The sequence below is a fragment of the Leptodactylus fuscus genome, chromosome 10, assembly GCF_031893055.1.
Source record: "Leptodactylus fuscus isolate aLepFus1 chromosome 10, aLepFus1.hap2, whole genome shotgun sequence".
Taxonomy (NCBI): domain Eukaryota; kingdom Metazoa; phylum Chordata; class Amphibia; order Anura; family Leptodactylidae; genus Leptodactylus; species Leptodactylus fuscus.
The window spans coordinates 31906546-31934022 of record NC_134274.1 but is presented as its reverse complement, the minus strand read 5'-3'; the positions used below and the strand labels follow the sequence as shown (position 1 = coordinate 31934022).

Below are 27477 nucleotides of genomic sequence, written 5' to 3'. Positions count from 1 at the left end.
GTCGGCCTTATAGCGGTATATCCATGAGGACATGAAAAGTGATCTTTAAAATGCGCTAGATGTAGACGAAGAAGAATGAACCTGAACTCTTACAATTGGTTACACTGCTACAGTAAGATATCTTATCTCTGATATATATACAATGCCGCAACATAGGCCACACCTCAGCCTACAAAGCCCTGAGGGGCCCCAAACACAACTCTGCCACAAAAATATACTATTCTAAAGGCTACAGGGTAGGTAGGGGCCCCATGACAGATTTTGCATTGGGGCCCAGGAGCTTCTAGCTTCTCCCTCGCTCTAGGATGCAAACAGGCCCAAATGGTATATGGCGATACAGATGCTGATATAACAGCCACTCGTACACCTACAGTCCATGAGGGGGGTGGATGCCTAGTATTCCAAATGTATACACATAAGGCTCCATGCACACAAATGATATGCATTGTCTATGCTAGTTTGTTTTTTATGGCTAGCACATTGACCCGTTAGTTGCTACAGCCCCATACACAAACCCGTGTATATGGGTTTGTGGAAGCATGTGCGGCACAGATATCATACATATGCCAGCCATGACGTTTGCCCCCGGATCCGGAACCTGCGCATGAATGTAATTACAGGGTGCTAGTTACAAGATGGTGATTTCAGCCACATGTGGCAGCCAGTCAATGTGCGCTTTACCTTTTGCTTGAAATGTTCCTCATCTGAAAACTCCTCTTTCTCATCTTTGTTTCTCCATATTTTTCAATTGACACATTTTTATTTCTTGACCATTAGAAGTGAGACACAAAAGATGTATAATCCTTTATTTATAAATCACAAGTGAAGAGATATAGGCACACACATAACAACCAGTGTCCACATGCACTTCAATACATTGCTCTCGTGTAGTCAGTTTTGCACAAAATAATGAGCATGTTTCGGATAAATCTCACAGCATTAGATGGCATCATGTGGCTCATGTGGCGTGGGCTGGCGCTTTGCTAGCTGTCCTTAGGGTATGTCTACATGCCTGCATATGGATAGTCTGTTGCAGAAATCCACATACATGCTGTAGAAACATGTATGCATGTGATCAGAACAACTTTTCAGTTGCAGAAAACTCTGCAGCAAATCTACCGAGTATGAACATGCGTTTGTAGTCTACAGTTATTACAGTCCAGCTATATCTTCATTGCTGGCATATTAACCATAGTACTGACAGCAGGCATCACCCCTGCACTGTGGGAACCTCCTTCCATATTCACTTCTGTGATATATCTAAGGAAATCATGAGCAAATAAGAAAGGAAAACACCCCTCCCAGCCGTATAGCTCTACCATGTGTATACACCTATAGACCAAATGGCTAAGAGATTAAATAGGTACCGTCACCTCTCAGACATGACTATTTCGGCTGCCAACATAATAAATCTGGAGAGGTGGTTTTTTTTGCCAAACTCTGTTGTGTCGTTCCTCAGTTATTCCTCCTACAAATATATGAATACACAGACAACTGGTCTTACTATTCCCATTGTCAGAAGGGTGTGCCCTTGCACTGTCAGTATTGTGTAGGGACAGGACACCAAGCAGTTCTAAGAGAAACATGCCCTGTAATGTGGAAGGGGGGGGGGGTACTCAATTTGCTTACCCATCTAAGATGGCGTTCTGGCAGAGACCAAGGTGGGTCCGGAACACCTCAGCCCCAAAAATTTACTACAACTGGCACCAGAAAGTCAGTATTTATTATAGCTGAAACCTACAACAGTTCCTCATGGGAGTATGCCCGAATTACGGAGATGAATTCAGGGGTAGTCTTAATAAATTCCATCCATTAGGACTAGATTTACACTTGGTTCACAATAACGGCCTTTCGGTTGTTCTGGTCTATCCGAGGACCAACACAATGGATAGGCAGACTGCTACAAAAGCGGTCGCATGATGAGCCCAACAAACCCCATTAATAGGATCCGCCGAGTGTTCGTACTTTAAATTTGAAACCAGCATATGTTTTATTTTTTCCTGCGATTTTGGGTGCACAACGCGATGGAGAACATAGCCTTAATAATTCAAGCGCAGTCTTGATAAATCCTCGCCCCCTCTATCATTTACTAATAGAGATGAGCGAACACTGTTCGGATCAGCCGTTCCGAACAGCACGCACCCATAGAAATGAATGGAAGCACCTGGCACGTACACTTTGCCGGCGGCCGGTCGCCGTGCCAGGTGCTTCCATTCATTTCTATGGGAGCGTGCAGTTCGGAACGGCTGATCCGAACAGTGTTCGCTCATCTCTATTTACTAACAAACACATCAGGAGAGGTAACCGGTCCTCAAGCAAAAAACCTACAGATGTTATAAATAGTGAGAGAAAACCTCCAAACTATTAAAAACACATAAAATAACGCAAAGAAATGCAATAAATACCAGCATTAAAAATCAATATCGGAAGTATAATCAAAAAGTTAGTCCAAATGGCCAGTAAAATAGGATTTTATAAAATATCACAAAAGACAGAATCGGCATAGTACATAATACCCTGTGGGCGGAGGACTTACTGCGCCCCCTACCTACACTCCACTATATATTGGGAGCCATAGGAGACTTGCACTTGTGTTCCTGTAGCATACTTTTGTGTATTTCATGTGCTCTTAATACACTGCTTAAGGCCAAATCCCATCCCCACTTTGCGGGAAAATACGTAAACCGCTGTGGTTTTGGAAATTGCAGCATGTCAATTACACCTATGGAAACGCCGGCTGTTTCCCTATAGGTATAACTGAAGCAGAAAGTCCACAGAGGAAACCTTTGCAGACTTTCTGTAAAAAGCACTGCAGAAAAAAAACACAATGCATTGCCGCAGCAGTTTTTCTCACAGTGTTTGGATGCTGCGAGACGCTACGTGGGGCCTTAGTCTAAAATTGTATTCCAGAAGTTTTATACGTACGTCCCATCATCAGTAACAGTGGGGTCAAATGCCCAGTTCCCCACCGATCAACTGATACAAGAGTCAATGTGGTTTCTTCACTGTATACCAAGGCACCTTGTACATAGTGGCTGTGCCAGGTATTATAGCTCAGTCTCATCCACTTAAATAGGGCTGAGCAACAGAAGGACCATGTGAATGCTCCAACATTTCACAATAAAAAGTGCATTTAGTGCCCTTCAGTTATATACACCAGTTCACAAAAGGCTGAGCCATTTCTACACCAGAAATTTCTGAAAAACAATTCAATGGCAAATACAATAAACGAATTGCTTAGGGTCAGATTCTCCAAAAAGGAAAAAATACTAGCACTGCAAGGGTATGCTATCTGTGAAGGATACTAAAAATCCTGTCCTTATGTTCATTATGCTAAAATCTGCATAACATAACAATTCTTTCTTAGAACTTTGCCTAATGCGACAGACATATGCTAGTCATTTACAGAGTAAGCAGACGTAACCTTGTGTATGACACATCGACAGCAATGCAGCTTTATGGGACCAACAGGTGAGAGTGTGATAATAGTCTTGTTCTTTCAGCTGAACAAACTGTAATAGTTGGTTATTGTAGAGCGTAGGATTTGGTTCGATAGCTTCAATTGTTCTGAACAGTTACACTGACACAAGAATATTAACTGTGAATTCTATTGCAGGAGGTTCATTACAATGTATCATAATTTATACACCGCACCTGCAAAACTGTAATCTTATTAGAGATTCTAACATTATAAGGCCTGGTTCACATCTGCGTTCAGTGAATCCACATGGGGGACCCCCCTCCCCAAATGGAATACTGAATGCATTGGCGAGTGGAGAGCACATGGACCCCATAGATTATAATGGGGTCCGTGTGCTTTCTGCGCGGTGTTCGTATTAAACATGTGGACAGAAAATTACTTAATGATCTACTTTCATGTCTGCATGACTCGTGTGGACACCGCACGGAAAACACACAGCCCGCATTATAGTCTATGAGGTCCGTTGGCTTTCACTGCTCACAGCTTGACAATAGGTTCGGTATCGTGTTCAAGGGGGGGTCCCCATGTGGACTACCTGAACGGATTACCGAACACAGATGTGAACCAGGCTTAATATTGCCCAAAACCCCCAGTCATATTATATATTGTTGGGCTTTGTCCTACGTAGGGACTGTTAAAGGGTTTTCCAACGATTTGATTAAGGTTAGGGCTACATGGCGACATTTGTCGCATGGCTCGTACTAAAGTCATGGAGCAAAAAACACTTCTACGGTGTCGCATGTGACTTGCTGCATGTGCAATTTGACAGTCTTGCTCAACTTCATAAGTCAATCGATCACTAAGTTGACCAACTCTTGTCTGCCCAAGCAAGTGATTGTCATGTTGGATTTTTTTGGTGTATCGCTTGGGATGACGCATGTCAGCTATGATCAACCGATTACGGCTCATTATCTGCCACTTTCTGAATTTGACAACATTTGTCAGCTAAGTGCCTTGTCAGTCAGTCGGACGTATCTATATTTGCTGAATTGAACAGATGAATGACCACATTGTTGCAGATTTTCATCTTTAAAAAGCAACCGGTCACCAGAACCCAGTATATCAACTCGGCCCTGCAGACTGATTCAGGTGACCATAACCTAACAGTGTTTTCCCTTTGTGAATCTGTACATCCATCATTGAGGTATACTTCTTCTTGTCAATACGCAAATGAGCTCTGTGGAGCAACGAGAGTTCCCACTGTGGACCCTAATATATCCATCTGCACTGATGGGTTGATATGCCGGGTCCTGGTGAGATACTTCCTTTATAGGAAACTTGTCCAGTGATTTATGCAGGATATGATGGAGGGAGAGGAGCTGACCTCTGTGGAGTGTATAGCTGCACATAGAAGGTCCAAGACCCTTAAACATGTCAGCAACCATTCATGTCAGTGAGATATTTGTCCATGTACAGTTACAGCTTTGCTCACCATAATATGGCATGAAGATCTCTTGCTGACATGACTATAAAGAGATACTTAAAGCTCTTCAGAATTACAACTGGATCTCTTACATGTGAAGTTTTTAGTATTGGGTACCATCTGTCCTATGCTATGTATTCTCTCAGCACTGTACACGAATATGCTGCCGACCGTGACCGCACCCTGCGCATCCCTCAGCTACACAACGGTGCCTACATTTTCACTGTCAGTTATGTCTGAAGGATATAATGTAGCTAATATGTCAGTTTAATGATCACAAATACTTAGAGAAATATATTACATCTACTGGGTAAAATAACAAGAGATACAACAGCCAAATCCTGTCCTGAGAGCTTGGACTGTGTAAACTTTTATATATTGCAAAAACTCTCATCTTGTCTGTTATGATGGACATACGAGGCTCATCTAACTCTAAATATGTAAAGTCCAAAATTCTCAAATTTTTGATGCATAAAATAATCTGGGAATTACAATAAAAAAAGGTGCCAGGAAGGGAATTTTATTCAACCTAAAGGCCCTCGTCCTCATAGCTACATAGTTAGTAAGGTTGAATCACAGGCAGGTCTTATTAGATTCAACATATAACCCTGCAGTAAGGATCCAGAGGCGGACGCCAATTACACTATATTAGGAGGAAACATTGTTTCCTAACACCAGATTTGGCAATTAGAAAAAATCCCTGAATCAACTTCTCATCTCCAAAAATCTAGTATTTCTAAATAGAATAATAAGAAATCTTAAAGGGGTTTTCTTGTCCCCAGGATAGGTCATCAGTATCGGAATGGTAGAGGTCTGACATCCGGACCCGTTGCTGATCAGCCAATTTGGCCTAGCATTGAAGTCTACTGCACAGGATAGGGTCGGCTTCTATTTAAGTAATAGGTGCAGAGCTGTGTGCAGTGGCGGTGCTGGGATACTGCAGGCCTGTGTCTATTACTTTAATAGAAGTACAGGTTAGATCAGCAGATCGGTGTGGGGATGGGTGTCAGACAACCTGGGGGTCAGAATCTCCTTTATTTTTGTTATCTAGCCCCTTTGCTAAATGCCAATATGTCTACTACCTCCTGTGGTAGAGTATCCTCAAGTTTCACAACTCTAACCATAACTGAAGTCCCCTGTCAACCAATAGCAATGGTCTTTTAATAAAGAAGTGCACACTTTTATATATACTGTCAGGTCCATATATAAAGTCAGTTATACCCCAAAACACTGGAAAAGCAAATTATCGAACATTATTAAATAAAGCTAATGTGATCAAGCCACAAAATCCGCATCACCAAAATCCACTTTGGAAAGCAAGCAAATTTAAAAAAAAAATGCCTATCCCTAAATATTGCACAGAACCTCCAATAGAGCACCAAGATTATACAGAAATCATTCTCAAGAAAGATACTGACTGCACACTGCCCTCTTATGCTTATGGGAACAGAAGAGTTAACCCTGTCGCCAGAGGTGGAGAAAACGGAAATCATTGGTAATACATAGGAATGTAACCCTGAAGAATAATACCTATTGTCTACCAGCTGCTGATATTGGGGATTGTCGTCCCCTCAGCACCTGAGAAGCCCCATTCTACCTAAACGTCACCATCTCACAGCTCATCCACTACTTTGGTCAGCTGACATTCGTCTTTTACATGGCAGCTTTCTAGAAGGTGGTTGTACTGCTTCTTCAAGTCGTCAAAAAGACAGACAGACCCGTGGGAATGGGGAAAAGGAAGAAGATTTTCATTAAGCAGCATCTGGACTTGGTACTCTTCCTTAGGACTCTCTGCCAGGTCGCAGTGGTACAAGACAAACACCAGGTTGGAAGCATATGGCACGATTCTGCCACTGCGAAACCTCTGCTCCAGGTGCATGGAGAAGTTGTCAGCTGTCAATGGCTTCTCATCCTTAAACAGCCCCATGAGAGCCAATAATGGAAGGAGAGTCTCGGCATGTCCAAAATGCATAACCACGGGGGCGGAGATTTGCTGGGACCTGTAAGACACAAAATTATACAAAATTATTATTGTTTATGTTCAGTTTTTAGGTAAAACTCATCCTAAGAATGTGTGGAAATAATACACAGCCTGAATCTTCAAGAAAAGTCTGATATTACTGTAGTAGAGCACCGCCCCGGGCACAGCTTACTGAGCATTGTGTAGAATAGCATGTAAAAAGGTGAGAAAATGTGATCCATTGCCAATGTTTGGTCCATTATACCGCCCGTCTATTGCGCATGTAAGCTCTTCAGCCAAGATCGCTTTATACATAGCTGCAAATATTCCAAAAACTGCATGTTAAACCTATATCCCTAAGACTACACTAGGCACTCACCTGACCATGCCACCAGTGTCTGCTCAGGTTAGGGCCAGGACTTCGTAGCCAGAAGTCTTGAGTCTCGTGTGACCATTAAGACCAATCAGTGGCTTCAGCAATCTCTGGTAAGGAACCAGTGACCTATGTGAGTGACGTTACCAGTCCCTCTCCAGCCACGGCTGAGGCCACAATATTAGCCGTAATGTTAGATGCGTGACTTCCGGCAACAAGGCCTAGCACAAGTGTGAACGTACACCGGTGTTTACACCTCCCCTGGCCACCCCATCAATTGCTCACATTGCTGGACAATCCCTTTAACTCTTTTAGGCCAATCTCTTCACAAAATAGTGTGTTTTGTAGTGTAAGAAATCTAATCTAGAAGAGAACAGGATCAATCTTAAGGCTCTAAGGGTTATATTATAATATAATATCTGTTTTCATTGGAAGCCAAATAGCCATTGTTTATGGAGTGTGGGAGTAAAAGTGAGAATCCAGAAACCATACAAACACTTGAAAACCTACAAAAGATTTTGCTTGAATTATGCCCATTCATGCATAAAAATGTAAATTATTGGGGACATTGCTAGAAGGATTCTTCTTTTTCTTAAAGTGTAACAAAACTTTTGGGCAACTTTTTATTTTCCGGCAGTATTTATGCCGTTAATAAATTTTGCCATATACTTTATTAACCCATTTTGTTTCCTTTCTGTGAAATCCTGCATGTCTTTATTCTTCCCCTAATTCTGTATTGAGAGGTGTTCATGCCTCTCACCGAATGACACTGTGTATGGTGTAGGGGACTATGAGGCTGTGTAGAGAAAATGAGGCTAGGGAAGGATCCATCTAGTCAGTGAGAGGCAGGAACAGTTCTCAACACATGAAGCCAGGGCAAGAATAAAGAGATACAGGATTTCACAAAAAGGAAACCAAAATTTGTTAATAAAATATATTACAAAATTTATTAATGACACAAACAATGCAAGAAAATCAAAAGTTGTCTGAAGGTTTAGTTATGCTTTAAGACCAAGTTCACATCGGCGTTTGTATTCCGCCCAGGGGAGTCTGCATTAGGACCCCCCCCAGAATGGAATACCAAACGCAACTTTGCGGTGTGCCAGTGAAAGCACATGGATCCAATAGACTATAATGGGGTCCGTGTGCTTGCCGCCAGATCTCATGTGGACAGGAAAGTAGTTCACAATCTACTTTCGTGTCAGCATGATTTGTGCGGACAGCGTGCAGACAGCGGCCAGCATGCAGCTGTGAACCAAGAATAAGCTACATTTTTGTTGGCAAGGCCAGATCTCCTATTGGAAAAGAGGTTTTCTGAAAAGCAAACTATGACGTCCCTTCGCTGCCTTTCAGGCATAGTCAACCAGTTTGATCCAAGATGGCTTTCTTCACATGCGAATTGTGGTGTATCCTGCATATTACAAAAGGGGAAAATTCCCAGGGCTTTCAGTGCCCATGGCCTCCACGAGCAGATTGTACCTTGCAGGGGTCACGGGGGAGTCTAGATGTAGAATCATATGCTGGTACAATATATGATGCATAGCACTGTATGGAGGGAGTTCCCCGTTGTTCCCCCATTAGTCACAACAATGTCTCCCTAACATTTATTTCATTCTTGGTCTTGGCAATTAATCAATAAATAACCGAAACCAAACATCAACCAGTATTTGGGTTTGGTTATTATACTATTTTCAGTTTTGTTCAGATTGAGCTGAAACTGCTATTTAAATTATGGGATCTCTCCAGAACCCAGAGTATAATGATCGGAGATCCAGAGGAGGTGATCAAACATAAAAAAACAAAAACCCTGTTACTCACCTCTCCTGGGCTCCTACACAACTCCCTTCTGTCCTCGGCACTTCTGGCTGACGTCACGACACCATGTGACGTTGAGACTCAATCAGCAGTCTCTGATGTCAGCCAAGAGCCCTGAAGACAGAAGAGACTTTTGTAGGAGCCCAGGAGAGGTGATTTAATTAGACTTAATGCAAGAATATAGATAGTATATCAAAACAGGACACATGGCATACAGTCACAGGGAAACAGTGTGTATTAGAGATGAGCGAACACTATTCAAAACAGCCGTTTCGAATAGCACGCTCCCATAGAAATGAATGGACATGGCCGACACGCGGGGGGTTAAGCTGCCGGCAAAGTCTGCGTGCCGGCCGCTTCCATTCATTTCAATGGGAGCGTGCTATACGAAATGGCTGTTTCAAATAGTATTCGCTCATCTCTATCAACCAGCAAATGTCCCTATGTATTGACTATACCATTGACTAGTCATTGCCTACGACGCAGTACTTTTCCATCACCAATTACCGTTACCTACTAAAACACTTTATCAGAATTCAGAGTAATCTTAAGGATGTACAGCACTAAAATATCCCCATAAATCAATTGATAACTTGGAAACAATAAAACAATTAAAATAAATTCCTGTTGTGTGATATGATCCGCTATGTCCTTGTGGTTTATGGTCAGTAAATCTCCTCCTAGCCTGCACATAGTTAACGGAGAATTATCGGAGATCCTATTGACAGGTATGGATTATTTAATCAGTCAAATTACATTGCCTACAATGAAACGCACAATGCTGCACCGTTATCAATCACATAAAACCTACTGACCTGCCATCAGCGATATTTACGATCTATTTCTATGTAAATGTAGGGCTGAAAGGAAAACTCATAGTCATCCTACCATACATACACGTTTTATTACTCAACTATCGCATGTGATACATTCTAATTCTTCATCTATTCGTTTTCATGTTCATTCGGACACTTGCCCCTTTTGACGTGAATAGTAGCTCTTGAACTGTAGTGACTCAAATTAGGTATGTTACCCATACACTGTCAAAAAAGGTTGTCACATAATTGCCAAACACTGTGGAGGGGTGCATGTGTTTTGAATCCTGTACAATATTATATTGTTAGTCGAAACTAAGACCACTGATCTCCAGGAGTGGCGAATTTCATGGGAAGATCGACAAAATACAGCATGTAAATGCCATTAAAAATGGGTGTTGTCATGAAAAAAAATTCTGGCTAGCAGAGAGCACTATTTTGACTATTCTCCACCTCTTTACCAAGTAAATACAATATTAGGCCTCGTTCACATCAGCGTTTGTATTCCGTCCACGGGAGTCTGCATGGGGTCCCCCCCGAATGGAATACCAAACGCAACTGCAAGCGGTGTGCAGTGATGTACACGGACCGCTTAGACTATAAGGGTTTGTTCACATGGAGCAAGAGAGGGTGAATTTTGACGCCAAATCCACCTCAGAATCCGTCCCCTCATAATAGAGGTCTATGTAGACCGCTAGCTTCCCTTTTTCTGTGAACGGTATGTTCTGGCTCACGGGAAAAAAAGAAGCGAGCTGCCCTTTCTTCAGGCGGATTCCACGGTTGATTCAGCCCCAGTGTCCGCCTTGCGACAGCACCCTCCAGACTAGGCCCATTCACTATGCCTACTCCAGAGCGGGAAGCCGTGACGGTCACATTTTGATCCTATTCTGACGCGGCTTCCTGCATCAGAATCGGGACCAAAATGCACGGTCACTAGCCCTGTGTGAATGAGGCCTTATGGGGTCTATGTGCTTGCCGCCAGATCTTCGCCGGTATCATGTGGACAGGAAAGTAGTTCACAATCTACTTTCTTGTCCACATGATTCATGCAGAGATCTCACGACAAGCACATGGACCCCATTTCATTATACAGTAGTCTATGGGGTCCATGTGCTTTCACTGCACAACGCTTGCAGTTGCGTTCGGTATTCCGTTCGGGGGATCCCCATGCAGACTCCCTGGACAGAATACCAATGCAGATGTGAACCAAGCATTAGTAGGAAACTAATAGTCACATGTAAAGGATTGTCAAGTTTGCTTTAGGATCAGTAACTACAGTCAAACAAAAGTGACACAGCTAAATCCTATACATATTGAGGAGTATAAATCCAGTCTAATTCATCCACCACTGGGCAAACTGCATATACAGTATAATAAACTTGTTATATATGAAAACTGAGGTTTAGACCTGCAGAATATAGTAATGGGCTACAGAATAATATCCAAATATTTGGGCATCGCAGCGAGCACTGCTAGATCTAATGCAAGGAAGATGAAGCAACAATAGAGGACACTTTTTTTTATATGGATAGGTTTCCGTTCGGGAGGATCCCCAAGCGAACTCCCCAAATGTAAACCCGAACACAGATGTGAACCGGGGCTAAAATGTGGAATAAGATATAGTCAGATGAAATAAAAATTGTTTAGGTAGGTCAATAATCCCAAAACATGGTCAAAATACTAAATGAAAGGTCAAACGGCAAGAATTTGAATGTCTAGGTAGAATGGCAAAAGTAGGTAAAAGGAAATCCAAGCAAAGCACGAGAATCCAAGCACTGTGAATTTTGCAGTATCACAAGTGTCATCCAATCGACATAGACAGACTGGACATGACCCTGTCACATGGTAAATGTAGTCCAATCTGCAGGCAGCAAGTTATATAGCAGCAGGAGCTGAGCAGATAGAGGTTTGTGGCAAGAGATTGATCAATTAGGAACCACAATCGCAACCCAAGTAAGATAAGCTTTGTGTATATTGTGCATATATATATATATATATATATATATATATATATATATATATATATATTAAAAATGAATTCTCGTGTGTGTGTGTGTACATATATATATATATATATATATAATACACACACATACATTTTATTTTTAAAATTTAAAAAAGTAAATACAATTGATAAAGGTCCTAAAAGAAACAGATTACCTCTGATATCTGCTGGACCTGATCGAAATATTGAAAATATTGTCAGTAAAAGTAAAAAAGTCTGCATTCTATATCCAGGATGGGCACCAGGCTTTACATGTACATGCCCCCTGAACTGTATTCTCATTACAGCTTGTCACAACAGTTACATGCAGGTCTTATTCACCCCGTCCAGTAGCAGTCACAGCAGTGCCCCATTCTTCCCCCATTAGTGACAGCAGGGTCTCCCTAACATTTATTTCAGTCCGGGGTTTAATTAGGGCTCAGCGATTTAATCGAAAATTAATTGAAACCAAATATCAACCAATATTTGGGTTCGGTTATTACACTATTTGCAGTTTTGTTCGGACCAAACTGAAATTGCTATTATCCTGTGGGATCTCTTCAGACCCAAGAGTATAATGATTGGAGAGACAGGGGATGTGATCAAACATGAAAAAAACAAAAACCTGTTACTCGCCTGTTTTGGGCTCCTACACGACTCCCTTCTGTCTTCGGCACTTCTGGCTGACATCACGACACCATATGACGTTGAGACCCAATCTGCAGTCTGTCAGCCAAGAGCCCTGAAGACAACAGGGACTCACATAAGAGCCCAAGAGAGGATAAAAAACACACTTTTTTATTTTTTAATCACCTCCCTTGGGTCCATGATCATTATACTTCGGAGTCCCAGGGGTAAAATAACAGTTTCGGGCAGACCGAAAATGGCCAAACCGAAACAGCTAAGGGAACCTCACAAGATGCATCTCGTGGGGTCTGCCCAACAGTTAATCACATTGTTAAAGGGGCGTGGCCTACAGAATAGCCATTAATTGTAATCAATTAATCACAATTTTGATTTCTGCCCAGTTCTAGGTTCAATAGTTTGGAAAGTGCCCCAAACGTATAAAGTGACAGCAACACTTTCAATCTTTGGGTAGCCTTTACCGTAGGTATGCACAAGCAAAAGACATAGATGCAACGTTTGCCCAAAAACTCCTTTACACGACAGCCCTGTAATCTCCTCTCACAGTGTCAAGTATATAACATGGAGCAATCTATGAGAGATAGACGAGTTCTCAGGTTTCCAGGTATTGCAGGCAGCGCCGCTCTACGCCCTTTGCTCTACTCTGGAAGACTTAGACTTTTTGCTGGTAACACAAACTGATCTCACATGCCAGGACTTGACTTTTCACAAGGCAATAAACAGACTGACTACAACAATCTCTATAAAGCGGCTTTCATCATCTTTCTCCATTTCTTTTCATTTGTTTCAAAGTTCACCAGCTCCAGGCAATTGCAGTGACATTGTGACTCAGCTGTACACACAAAAAGCCGGATGCTAGAAATTCTTCTACATCAAACCATCTGTATAGGAGATTGTCATTTATATTATTGTACGTAGAAGACTTGTTCTGCTCCATCATAGCATAAAAATAAGGAAAATGATGGAATTTCTGAAACAGTCACATGACAGATACAGACAGTGCCTTGTGGTCCTCACTGACTGCAATGCATATATGCATATGTCCTCCATGTCCTCAGTTTGTTGCTAAGGTGTCATGCATAACTAAGTGTGCAGTATGAGGCGCGCTCCCACGTGTCATTTCATTTTGAGGATTTTGTAGTATGTCCTATCCAGCTATGTGATGTCATCAGGGTGCATTTTGTTAAAATCTGGACCCCCAACCTGCAAACAGTCGTGCATGAGTCTTTGGTGAATGCTGATATATAAAGAAGACAGCATCCATTTTTTTTTTTTTTTTGCATCAACATATGGATGGCACATAGAAATACACTACGAAGTACAATGTTTGTCGCTTTCTAGACCACAAAACAGATAGGTAATGTGAAACCAGACTTGCACTGGTTTCACACCTGCACCACATATGCATTGGTCACAGATCTGCCAAAAATTGCTTGACAAAAAGGACCCGAAAGCCTCACTTTTTCATCTGTTGATTTCAATAAAAAAATAAAGGACATCTGATGGACCTCACTATAGTCAATGGGGTTCCTCTGGCTCTGTTTTTCCATTCTTCTGGAAACACAGATGTGAACCTACTAGAGATGAGCGAAAACTAAAATGTCCGAGGTTCGAAATCCGATTCGAACAGCCGCACACTGTTCGACTGATCGAACGGATTTCGAACCCCATTATAGTCTATGGGGGGAAATGCTCGTTTCAGGGGTACGCAAAATTCGATAAAATTATACTTACCAAGTCCACGAGTGACGGTTGAGCTGGCTTCTCCTTGAAGTCTTCTCCCGGCACAGCGCCCCCGCGGCGTCTTCCGGCTGGAATTCACTCTGCCTAGGCATCGGGGCCTAGGCAGAGCCGACAGCGCATGCGCGGTCGGCTCTGCCTGGCCCGACACCTCAGCAGAGCCGACTGCGCATGCAAGGGCATGCCTGCGCATGCACAGTCGGCTCTGCCTAGGTCGGTTGCCTAGGCAGAGTGAATTCCAGCCGGAAGACGCCACACGGAGAAGACTTCTAAAGGTAAGAGAAGAACCAGCGTTGAAGAACCAGCTAGTAGTGTTCGATCAAGTACGAGTATTTCGAATACCGTAGTATTCGATCGAACACCTACTCGATCGAACACTACTCGCTCATCTCTAGAACCTACCCTTTAATTGGCCATACACATAAGTCCATCTGGGAAAAACAGTCCATGTATGTTTTGGACTGAACTGGGCCGCTTGCACAGAACTCATTGCATCATAGTCAGTTACGATGTAAAGTAAGATGGGAAGATACTCAAATAAGGCAGCACATTAGGCTCTGCCATGTAAGACAGCTTACCGACAGGGGCAGTCACAGATTCACCACATTTGGTAGCTAATATTTTATTTGCTTCAGTACAATGAAATGTATAATATGTTTATCAATTTGCTTTAAATGGTCACCAACCATTCAGCCAACTTAGTTTACTTATATAGAGTATGTGATTCTGAACCAAAATGTAATGCACTTCAATTAAAAAGGTGGCTGCTTTCTGTCCAAAAAACCTGTCTAAAGTTCCTGCCACTAGGAGTCTCCCTTCTGACTACTTTAGGCCGGGGCCCCACTGGTTAGAAACGCCGTGGTAAAAATTGTGCCGTTTTACAGTACCTGTATGTACAGTACCTTTACAGTATGCGAATCCCATGCCCACTTTGTGGAAAGAAATCGCAGAGTGGACACACTGAGATTTCCAAAACCTCCACAGTTTTGAAAATCACAGCATGTCAATTATATCTACGGAAATGCTGGCGGCTTTCCTATAAATATAATTGTAACAGAAAGTCAGCGGAGGAAAACTCAGTGTGCTTTCTGTTGAAAGCGCTGCGGGAAGAACTGCAATGCGTTCACACCGCGGTTCTTCTCGCAGCGCTTTAGCGTTGCGTTTCCACCCTGTGGGGCCTTAGCCTTACAGTTCATGGTTGGTCCACAGATACATTAGACAACAAGACCTCTTCACAGTGAGATGCTCTGTCACATAGTGAATGGAGAGGGGAGGGGCAGATATTCCTCAGACTACAAACATCTGCAAACTGTTGCTCTGTGCAAAGGACTGAAAATTCTCAATCTCACAGCATACAATGGAAGAAAAATCTATGTACTTGTATTTACTTCTTTATACTTGTATGATTACAGATGGGACATTACACCTTATTGTACACATTATGAAAGACCAATTTAAAATCTGCTGCAGCCATAATTTTATTAGCAACTGAAAAACTGATCGGACCCCATGTATGATGGTTTATACAGTTCTAGAACAGACTACCCAGCAAGACTCTTCATGAAAAGCTGAAATTCGTGCAAACTCAGGTACGGCTAGGTTAACATCTCTGTTGAAGTCTCCATCAGATGCAGATTCCACTAAAAATTGTCAGAGAGAAAAGTCCTGCACAGAGGTAGACCAAGACGACAAAGAGCCTGGTGCAAGTGTGAACCTGGGTTACCCTTTAACTTTTTGTCACTGCAGTCTTTCAAAATCTTCAGCTCAATAATTAATGAATAAAGTCCTATTGTTTCTAGTATCTTAAACACTATTCAAGAGACGCTTGATAAAAGAAGGAATGTCTCTAGGGGTTTCCCAAACCAGAATTTCCATTTCTCTTCCTTCCAGCTGAGCTAATAGGGGATGGTTACCATGATCTGTTTGGAACTGCCTGTAGCATTACTACCTAAAGCTATCCCGGGATACTCTAACTGCTCTAACACAAGTTCTATGCTAAAAACGTGGGTATAAAGTTCCTCTTTTTAGGTAACGGGAAAGAAGATTGCTCAAGAAATCATTCATCTATATATTTATCTACTGTGTGTTTGTTTTTTTTGTATGTAGTTTGTGAGCCCCATACATTTGGAATATGGGATGGAAATCCATGTAAACACAGGGAGAACATACAAACTCCTTGCAGATGGTTTTATGCCCTTGGCGGGATTTGATCACCAGGACTCCAGCGCTGTAAGGCTGCAGTGCTAACCACTGAGCCACCGTGTGGCCCCCATTTTGTGTTTCATGACATCTGTCATTCCTACCAATTCTTCATGAAGCCCATCATATTAGCACACCACTATTTGTCCGGGCTATCCTTATTGGTGCATTCTCATCTTTTTGCAGAACCCTTATACAGCTGATGTAGCCGTATTTACTTCCTTGAAAAGGACAAGGATTTATATTCATTTGTGGACGGTTTTCACAGGTATTGATTTTCTTACCCTTTAGATAAATGATGTGACCTTGACAATCTATATCTGTTTAATGATAAAACTAGCTTTATTTTATCAAATAACAATGTGCTATGGTACACTGAGGTACAGACCTTTGCCCTACAAAGAGTAAGATGGGAAAGGGCCACTTGATAGGGTATTTTGGCCATTTCAAGTTATCCCCTGTACACAGGGTAGTTGGTAACGTATGGATTGGTGAGGGTCTAACTGCTGGGATCCAGCACCAATAACAAGAACAGTGATCCCATTCCCATGTCTGAATGGAGCAGCAGGCTGTGCATGCGTGCTGTAGCGCTATTGACTCACTATGGGACTGATAGAATTGGCCAATACTAATCTGTCCATCAATTTGGGATACAACAGTTGTGATTGGTGGAAGTCTCAATAGTCAGATCCCGCCATCCAGTAAGTTTCCCCCAATCCTGTATATAAGGGAAAACTTGAATAAGAGAATATGGTCATATAAGAAGTACACCCCACTACTGGATCATTCAGGAAAACGTGTGTGTGTGTATAATAGCGATTCCAATATATTTCAGAGACACCATTGGCGAGACATAGGATACCTCATAGGCAGTGAATAGGGGGTCTCAGGAGTACAAGTTTTAGCACAGGTGACAGTAGTGGAAACTAGCAAAATGTCTAAAATAATTAGTTAAAAATGTTGGGTGCCAAAAATGCAATTTTTTTTTTTTTGACGTAGCGACCTTGATAAATTCCTCCAATGATTTGCTGCTGATCGATCCCATTTACACGAATACCCTCATCAGCATCGAAATTTCAACATCAAGGAGGAAATGTCTGAGCATTATTGAATGTGTTGTTGCCCAAGGTCCGAGGCTGGAAGGGAATCAGTGGCAAAAAAAAAGGCCACTGTGTGACACTATACTGTAAGAAGGGGCCACTGTGATGCTATACTGTAAGAAAGGACTACTGTATGACAACTATACTGTAAGAAGGGGCCACTGTATGACAACCATACTGTAAGAAGGGGCCACTGTACGATGCTATACTGTAAGAAGGGGCCACTGTGACGCTATACTGTAAGAAGGGGCCACTGTGATGCTATACTGTAAGAAGGGGCCACTGTACGATGCTATACTGTAAGAAGGGGCCACTGTACGATGCTATACTGTAAGAAGGGGCCACTGTATGACAACTATACTGTAAGAAGGGGCCACTGTATGACAACTATACTGTAAGAAGGGGCCACTGTACGATGCTATACTGTAAGAAGGGGCCACTGTATGACAACTATACTGTAAGAAGGGGCCACTGTACGATGCTATACTGTAAGGGGCCACTGTACGATGCTATACTGTAAGAAGGGGCCACTGTATGACAACTATACTGTAAGAAGGGGCCACTGTATGACAACTATACTGTAAGAAGGGGCCACTGTACGATGCTATACTGTAAGAAAGGGCCACTGTATGACAACTATACTGTAAGAAGGGGCCACTGTACGATGCTATACTGTAAGAAGGGGCCACTGTACGATGCTATACTGTAAGAAGGGGCCTCTGTACGATGCTATACTGTAAGAAGGGGCCTCTGTATGACAACTATACTGTAAGAAGGGGCCACTGTACGATGCTATACTGTAAGAAGGGGCCACTGTACGATGCTATACTGTAAGAAGGGGCCACTGTATGACAACTATACTGTAAGAAGGGGCCACTGTACGATGCTATACTGTAAGAAGGGGCCACTGTACGATGCTATACTGTAAGAAGGGGCCACTGTATGACAACTATACTGTAAGAAGGGGCCACTGTACGATGCTATACTGTAAGAAGGGGCCACTGTATGACAACTATACTGTAAGAAGGGGCCACTGTACGATGCTATACTGTAAGAAAGGGCCACTGTGCGACACTATAGTGTGTAAAGGGGCCACTGTGGGAGAGCATATTAGTCTCACAGGAGTCTTTAGCATGATTGGGGAGGGGGTGGGGTGGCAGAACTATCACACACTCATCCTGCACCTCTTGACCTGATTTTTGAGTTTTTTTGTGCCTTAACCTAGTTTTCAATCTGGCTTTCATGCCCTCCCACCTGCCACAGATTGGAGCTTGGATACTTGATCATTTGCAGATACTGCCGACACCCGCTACTTCCTGGATCTGCATGATCTTACAGCTTGTCCTACTTGGTGTTGTAATTTCAATGTTGAGAACTGTAGAGCAGATTTCAGTCCTAGAAATGTTACAGAAAATTTGCTGCATTTGAATTTAGTATTAAATGTCTGCCAGAGATGCTCCATAAGAGTCAAGCACACACCAAACCTCTATTATGTCATATCCTAGAACTGAAGCCGTAGCACCTTTAAGACGTCCTACGTCGTGTCAGTGTCTGACTCTATCAGAACGTTCCTGTGTGGTTACTACTTATCTGCATTATGCAGCTTTTCTTTGCAATAGTTTTTGTTACAGATAGAAATGATAAGTTAACTGTCACAACTTGTTATATTATCAGCACAGCAATATAATAAGAATTATACAATAAGGGACAAGGAAATGTAATGTATTTCCCTGCAATATGGCGTTAGGTTTTTACATATTTTATAGTTTTCAGATGTTAAAAGAGCATAAACTCAATATCTGCTGGATAAGTTTATGCTCTCCTATACATGCAGCTGTCTGCAGATGGGGGATGTGCAAAAAAAGATTTCATTGCATTATCCATACCCTGCTGATATTTATTAAAATTAAATAAATGTTTCAGTTCCAATAACACGGAACTGGACAGCGGTGGGAATTTTTTTTCCCCCCGTTTCCACCTCTCCCAGGCCTCTAGGAAAATAAAATGAATTCCTGGAGAATTCCTTCCAAGGAAAAGTTACAACTGGTTATGGCATTGCACAATAGGAATAATAATAGGAAAGCAGTAGCTAAAATCAAAAATTATCTCAAGGAAAACACTGCCACCTTGTGGCTAACAGAGGCAAAATGTACAAAAGGGAAAAATTCCTTGTATCAGCTGTCACTGTGAGTGTTTTCATGTTTTAAAGGGATTGTCCAGAATTGTAAAAACAAGGCTGCCTTTTTCTAGAAACACGAGCACACTTGTGTCTCTAGTATCTTCATCTACCTCCATGGAGCAAGTGTGATGCTGTGTTTGGGAGAAGGCAGACATGTAAGACCTTGAGTCCGTGCAAAAAAAAAAAAAAAAAATTGGTTTCCAGGCGGAGAGGCTGCATATGGACCCCAGTGGTCACCTTTAATAACACAATCAAATGAATGGATTTTAAAGCTGACCGCTGGCAAGCCAGCCCCTGTCCAGTTTCCCCGGGGTTTACGACGGAAATCCTGGTGCAGACAGAGGTGGTTGTGTGAACCAAGCCTTAAAATAATTGAAATCCTGTTCTTACAGCAGCTTCATTTACCCATTTACTTATATCATGAAACACAATTGATTGTTCAGGGAACAGCAAATCCTCACAACTTCTGATACACACGCACACTCAGTTTGGTGGAATATACGTGTTCCCAATACGTGTTCCCACTCCGGCTTATCTCCTAAGAGAACAAATGATGGGGCATGTAGAATACAACATGTCCGATTATTCTTTTCCTTAATATCAACTGTCAGAGAAGAGTTGCAAGGGCACCATACACTTATGATAGGCACTTGGTCCAATCCCCAAATTTGGTCAACTTTTCTGAACTATATGGGTAAAATTGCACCCCCTGGTTTGCTAGCCTCCCCACTAATATAAATGTAATATATTTTAGCAATTCTATTGTTGCATGGAAAGCATTACATAAGAATTAGAAGAGATAGGAACTACAGTATTTGTGCTCCAGAGTCTAGGTTACCCTATTTTAGTGATAGGTGGGGGTCCTAGTATTGGGGCTCCAGAAATCAGATATTTTTGTCACTTATGCTATTGATGATAAATGTCCATTTTCAGACAATCAATTTATATGTAGAGTGTAACTGATTGCAGTATAACAGGGGTTTTCTACTAGCCGACCATGCTCCAAAGCTAGACTGTGGACTCCAGCTGTCCAAGAGACAAGTGTCTATCCCGGCTGTTACTACTGTGATCTAAGAGGAACCGCAGTCGGGATAGAAGTCTTTCTCCCAACTAATGTCATTAGTCTGAAGCATAACGTGAGCTCCCTTCACCTACCCTGTGGACGCAAAGTTGCCAGACGGAACACTATGGAGGCTTTGTACTGTCTGGGGGAAGCTATAGGGGCATTATCATGTATGAGGACACTGAAGTGGTTCCAAACTGTGTGGGGAACCAAGGGAGTATTGTACTGTGTGGGGGACACTAAGGTGGCATTATAATGTGTGGCAACCAAGGAGACCTCATCACTGTGTGTTACACTAAGAATTATTCGTGTATGGAGGCACCAATGGAAAATTATACCATGTTGAGGCTACAAAGGTGGCATTATACTGTGTGGAGGCACCAATGGGGAATTATCCCCACTGAAATTTCCCCACTGTGGGACTATTAAAGGATTAACTTATCTCATACCATGTTTAGGTCTGTGTGGAGGGCACCTGGAAGGAAACGTCATCACTGTGTGTTACATTAAGTAGGGAATTATTACTGTACGGTGGCACAAAAGGCCTTGGTGAAATTTGGTGGGGGTCAAAATTGGCATGGAAGTGACTGGAGGGTTTAAAGGTGTGTAACATATGTAATTACTGGACACATTCAGCTTGACCTTCACATGATCAAGACCCAGATCAGTAGATCTTTATTAGAAGCAGTTGAGTACAACTACAGTATGAGATACTTGGCCTAGTTGCCATTTATATAATGCTTGAGCTTTCCTTCAGACTGATAAGTATGGAATATTCCCTGATGTATGCTACTGTACAGCTATACAGTGACAGATCTTGTCCATGGGCACATGGACAAGATCCCATCTGGAAAAGAGTCCCATCTGATGGAAGCTAAAAGCATGAAGATAGAATTTAATGTAGGCACATGTTTAAGAGCACTGACAAACACAGCGTTACCTGCACATATTACATATCCCATACCTTACGCCTGCCAATGAATAGCAATGAACTATGATTGGTTGGTTTGAATAAACTGAGCAAATGCATAGGAAAGCCAAGACAAACAATAAGGGTAAGTACCAGTAAAAGGATTTGTAAATGAATGAGATAAGCAAATTACAGGCAGGCAACAAGCAAAACAAATTATCAGGTATCTGCATAGGATTATACAGCACATGATATCCTGTGGTCATAATAAGAAAACATGGTTACTGGAAACCTGAAAATACCTTTTACTTTCAGAGACGGCGTTGTCTAAATGCTGGAAGATATGCTGGAACAGGTTACAGCTGGATCGGCTGTTGATATCATATCCATAGCCCCGCTTCCAATATTGCTTCAGATCATTGAGGTACTCCAAGACCTATGTACAGGTAAAGATAGGAACAGAGAGATTAATTCACAGTTAAATGTATAAATTGTAGGCAGACTTGTACTTGAATTTGTCAACTTCCATTCATTTCAATGGTTATGGTGAAAATGTACATTATGTATGTATACTTTATCAATCTATACACACATACTGTACATGCTCAGAACAGACAAGACATTCCCATTGCAAAGGAAATATAGCATCACATGATGGCCACTCAGAGTATAGCAGTCAATATAATGCATGGATGTGCTGGGCAGTAACTCTGACGTCTCTGCACACAAGTATTTACAGTCCGGAAAACACAGGCCTACATTGGCTATGATTCTTGTAGTGCAATCTGTCTTGAGAATAGGATGGGGCAGTCAAGAGTCAGTGGCTCACTGTGGAACTGCTGTCTAGTGCAGGAGACAAAGGATAGTAGTCTGGTGGTGAGCCACTGATTCATGACATCATAAGTAACTGCTGGCATCGGAGTGCATAAGGGCAAAGCTGACAGTGCACTGAATTCATAGTACTGACAACTTTTTAGCAGTATATATCACCGTTTATGTCAGAGGACATGAAAATACCTCTTTAAGACTGCCTGGTCTAACTTTTGCACTGCTTAGCTTTAAGTCCGTATTAGTAAATCTGTCCCACTGGATGTATAAACCGATATAATGGAGATTGCACTATTATATACATATCATACAGTGCAGTATCAGTAACAGTCGATTATAGTTTCTGCACCTACTTTGGCATCTTCTTCATCAAACAGCCTGCACCATGGAGAGTTAACAATGTTATGGATGGAAAGTTCAAAGGAACAGGTAAAGAAAGCCACTTGTATTAAATCTGCAATGAAGAGAGAATATTGTGACAAACAGGTCAACAAGCAGTAAGGGTCATTGGGTTTGACCATTTGCTATGGAAGACTCCATCATTGTAATAGTAAAGTCAAAACCCATAGTACATGTAAAAGAACCGTCCATAGAGGGGATGGAGGAGAGAAGAGGGTGTCGGGTACTGGTGCTGAACAAATGACCTGGTGTCAGTATTAGTCTGGAAACCCAATATGCAAGACAAAGTACTGGGCAGGGAATGAGTAAGAAATAGTTCTCAAATAAGAAATTTTGAGCTACAGCAGTGTATTGAAAAAGCAAAAAGCAGTCCCTTTAAGATCTTTTGCAGATCTGTGAGTCCCCATGGTAAGTTACAAACAAATCCTGCAGTCACATGCCCTTACACATACGTCTCACCTTGTAACCCATCCGAACATATATATAAAGTAAGAACCGTCGTAAGAGCGCTCTAGTATTAGACTGGCCTTACCTGCACTCAGCTTATGCTCCGGAATGCTCAGGAGGTTAGAAATTTTATGCAGCACTTTCTTTATTTCTGGTCCTTCCTTAAATTTATCCAGTTCGTGCATTGCTGTATCATTGTCTTCTACTTGGGCCACAAACTTCTCACAGTGATCAAAGAAACGCATTAAAGTGTCATTAACCACTGGCTCTTTGTACGATACATCTGTTCAAAGACATAATTGAAGATATCTTATTACATTGTTATGTTTGTGGATACTCATTAACATGATATAAATATTCTGCTTACTATCAGTATTAATGGCCATGAGTTCATGTATTGCAGCAATCCACTGGTTAGGAGAGAACTACTAAATTGGTGTGGTCCAATTTCTGAGACCTTCTCAACACATAGGCCATGGAGAACCGAATGGAGCTGTGGTCAGGAATGCACCCTGCAGATCCACTCAATTTCTATGGGACTAACTAAAAGACAAGTATAACTCTTGGGGACCTTTATCAGTACCATAGGCTTTATGTAACGTGCAATGTACATGCTCGACTGTCACTTCACACAGCTTCTCCTGGATAAAGTTGTGTAAGTCTGGGGAAAGGGTAAAATGATAAATGTACTTGTGTTCTAGGTAGGGGTCCCAGTAGTCAGAACCCCAGAAATCACCTCTTAAGAAGCTACATAGTCTAAGGCCCCACGGGCCGTAATTGCAGTGCTAAAGCGCTGCAGATAGAACCGCTGCGTGAACACATTGCAGTTCTTTCCGCAGCACTTTTAAGAGAAAGTTCAGAGTTTTCCTCTGTGGACTTTCTCTTAACATTATATCTACGGGAAAGCCTCCGGCGTTATAATATAATATAATTATAATAGATATAATTAAAATGCTGCGATTTGCAAAGCCGCAATGGCTTTGCAAATCGCAGCGTGTCCGCGGTGCGTTTTTTTCTGCAAAGTGGGCATGGGATTTGCATGAATCCTATCCCCTTTGCTTGCACTGTAAAATGCTGCGATTTTTCCGCTGCGGGCAAATCACGGCGTTTACGTCCCGTGGGGTCCCGGCCTTAAAAAGTTATGACATACTGCCAGAATATGCAATCACTTTATGACCACAGGGGTCCACCCTCACTGATCTTGAAAATGAAAGAGGAACAGTGACGCTCTTGGTTTTCACAGTTCTGCAGGTTTTGGAGGAGTTCCTTTTGCTAGTAAAGGGATTCTTTTTATGCTATGCTGTAAGATGGTGGGTGTTTCTAGCTGTCAGAGAAGCCTTGCAACAGCAGCTTTACTTACTTTCTAATTCATCTTCAGTTGGTAAAGGTTGCTTGAGGTAGGTGTGCGCCAGTCCGTGGATAAAAGATTTTGTACTGTCAACACAGCGATGCTTAGAACTAGTGATAAAAGACATTTTACCCTTATGGAATTTGTCCAATGTGAACAGAGAAGGAAAGAGAGAGGCGAGTCTGTAAGCCAGGTTCTTCATGTCCTCCTCTCCATTCTTCACCAGCTGTCCATCCATCCAGTCCTCATACCACATGTTCCAGCTCTGCAGCTCCTTAACCAGCTCAGAGTTGCTTGGACTTTCTTCGATTAGGCTATACATTTTCTTCAACTTTTTTATTTGCTTTTTGGTAGGATATCTTCTCCCATGACGGACCACCGAGACTATTTGGAGAGGAGTGCAAGTATTTGGCAGAAGATCTTGTTTCCTTGTAACCAAGAGTGGGTTTGTTAGGAGAAAGGGATTGACTTCTTCATATCTGGTCTTGGTTCCAAAATAATAAGCTAGTTTAGGTGAATGATTGTTAAGAGAGTCAAGCCCGCCAACACTGCAGAACCATGTCACTGAGATGAGGAGGATCTGAGCAGCTTTGGGGGCACACTTTCTATATCTGTAGAAAACAAAAGTCATGGTGTTGTAGATGGTACTACTGATGTAGGATAGTAGGGATAGTCTGTAGTTGGCTATGTCTTCACAGCGAGTGAACTGGAACTCATCTCATTTATGGGTAGTCCTACAAGAGGTAACATCAAGAAAATCAACATTAGACAGCACCATTCAAAACCAGCTTTGTAACATCATATAAACTTTAAGGCTAAGGACCCATGTAGCGAGCCGCAGCTGAAAAACGATGCGAAAAGAGCGAGTCCGAATTGCAGGTTTTTTTTCCACAGAGTTTTTCACAGAAATTGAGAGGCTGTAATTTACAAAAATGCAAGCGCTGATTTCTTTTTTTTTTTTTTTTCTGCAGTGTGTGGATTAACCAGAATACCATCCACTTTGCAGGCACTGTAAAACGCAGCATTTTCACAATGTGGGGTTCCAGTCTAAGGCTGAGGCCCCACATTGCGGAAATGCAGATTTTTTGTTGCAGATATTGCTGCGGCTTTTTTGTGCCAAAGTTAAAAGTGGATTGAGGAGAAGGTAGAAGTATAAGAAGTTTTTATAGAGCTCCTGTTCCTTTTGTAGCCATTCTTGGCTTTGGCTCAAAGAACTGCAACAAAATTTGCAACAAAAAAGCTGCGTTTCCGCAATGTGGGGCCTCAGCCTTAAGGAGTTTTATCACCAATAACAAGTACTCCCCACCATCACTTGTGGTCGAACTGTGAGACATCTTCCCCCAGTGATCTCCAGAACAGAGGTTCTTGGGCCTTCTGCATCAATTGAGTTTTGGTGCTTGTCCACTGCTTTGCTGGTAAAGATCACAAAGTGCAATGTTGTGTCATTACCATAGAAGGGAATGGAATGGTGGTTAAGTACAGGTATGTGCAGTTTCACTTCATTGACACAGATCACCCAGAGATCCCTGTTCTCATAGCTGCTGGATTGGTCACCACCCAGCACCTCTTCCTAACATAAAGATTGACAGGTCTTTATGTGCAGTGCCTGCAGAAGCCTCAGCTGATCCTGCCATATCCCGGGTGCTCCAGGCTGCTCATTTTCTCAATTGCACTGACAAAATATAGATATGTTCATGATGCCACTAAAACTACATGTGGTTTACACGAGATAGAGGTCCCTTTAAGGATATGACCACGCACAGTAAAAATGAACACCTGGAAGAACATTCAGCAGAATTTTTAATTTCATTATCACAGTAGCAAAAAGTTATCCAAAATTGGGTGGTTTTATTTTTTTCTTTTCAGTGGCTGCCCTTTGCATTCTATCCCTGGGTTAAGAGCTCTATTTTCCTCTTGAGCCCTTGTTGTTGCTGGTGACTTCCTTGTATGTGCTATTAATGCCTAGTTTATTACATGTACTATCTTTAGGCTTTGTATTGACTACTCAGTTATTATATATGACCTGATTTCTAAATTGCACCGTGCACTCTATTATACAGCATTAATATTAATATGTGAGACTTGTTTACTATCATCGTGGTGTTCCCGCCCTGAGATATCATCTATTTCTACATTTGCTCTACTTCGTTTTCAATAAAGACGATCTAAATATTGCAAAAATATATTTCTGAAGTTTAATGCAGGCGTATATGACAAGGCAATGTTCCTATAACTGTGTATACAGAAATCTGCATCTATAATATTGCTTATAACACTATTTTGTTACTGTTTATCACTTACAATGTTGCTTTTTACCCAGCTAATGTCAATGTGGAGAAATCTAAACACGTTTTGTTTTTTATCTCATGTTAAGAATGATAATCAAATAAATAGTGCACCCAGAGCATGCTGGGATAACAACAAAAAAGTAGGTTTTTAAACAGTTTCAAGTGCAACAATTCCCCACAGAAACACACCTTGTATTGCATCTGTTTAGTTACATTGCTACTATAAACATAAGCACCAAAGACATAATATCAGTATAAATCAATAACACAGACACTGACCTGCACGGTTCTATTGCTTCTATGTCAGCTCTGCAACTTTCTATGGAGAAGAGTCGCACATGCGCACACTGAGCGCAGCTTCAGCCATCTCTCACAGAGCACGCGCGGTTAGAAGCGTAGTCCTCACGCCTGCGCACAGACTTCAGGGGATATGTGCGCGTCCAAGGGAACCTTTGTACAGCGCTTTGTTTCCGTGCGGAC

General features: G+C 42.0%; 1 protein-coding gene across 1 annotated transcript; it reads right to left on the bottom strand.

Annotated features, from left to right (window-relative positions):
• Positions 1–3251: 3251 nt before the first annotated feature.
• On the bottom strand, positions 3252–27329 carry MINPP1 (multiple inositol-polyphosphate phosphatase 1). The gene is made up of 6 exons (XM_075258599.1): positions 27277–27329; positions 24722–25443; positions 23447–23644; positions 22869–22969; positions 21990–22123; positions 3252–6904 (listed from the first exon to the last, which is right to left on the bottom strand). Exons 2-6 carry the CDS (start codon positions 25338–25340, stop codon positions 6517–6519), a joined length of 1440 nt encoding a protein of 479 aa, XP_075114700.1. The 5' UTR covers positions 25341–25443; positions 27277–27329; the 3' UTR covers positions 3252–6516.
• Positions 27330–27477: the final 148 nt, after the last annotated feature.

What these genes read in the sequence shown, in the direction of transcription:
- MINPP1 (XM_075258599.1), bottom strand. Translation starts at nt 25,340, where the DNA reads ATGACTTTTGTTTTCTACAGATATAGAAAGTGTGCCCCCAAAGCTGCT. An exon ending in GGAGCATAAGCTGAGTGCAG is followed by an intron (nt 22,970 to 23,446) that starts GTAAGGCCAGTC and finishes TCTTCATTGCAG; the next exon opens with ATTTAATACAAGTGGCTTTC. An exon ending in GCCGTCTCTGAAAGTAAAAG is followed by an intron (nt 6,905 to 21,989) that starts GTATTTTCAGGT and finishes TGTGTCTTACAG; the next exon opens with GTCCCAGCAAATCTCCGCCC.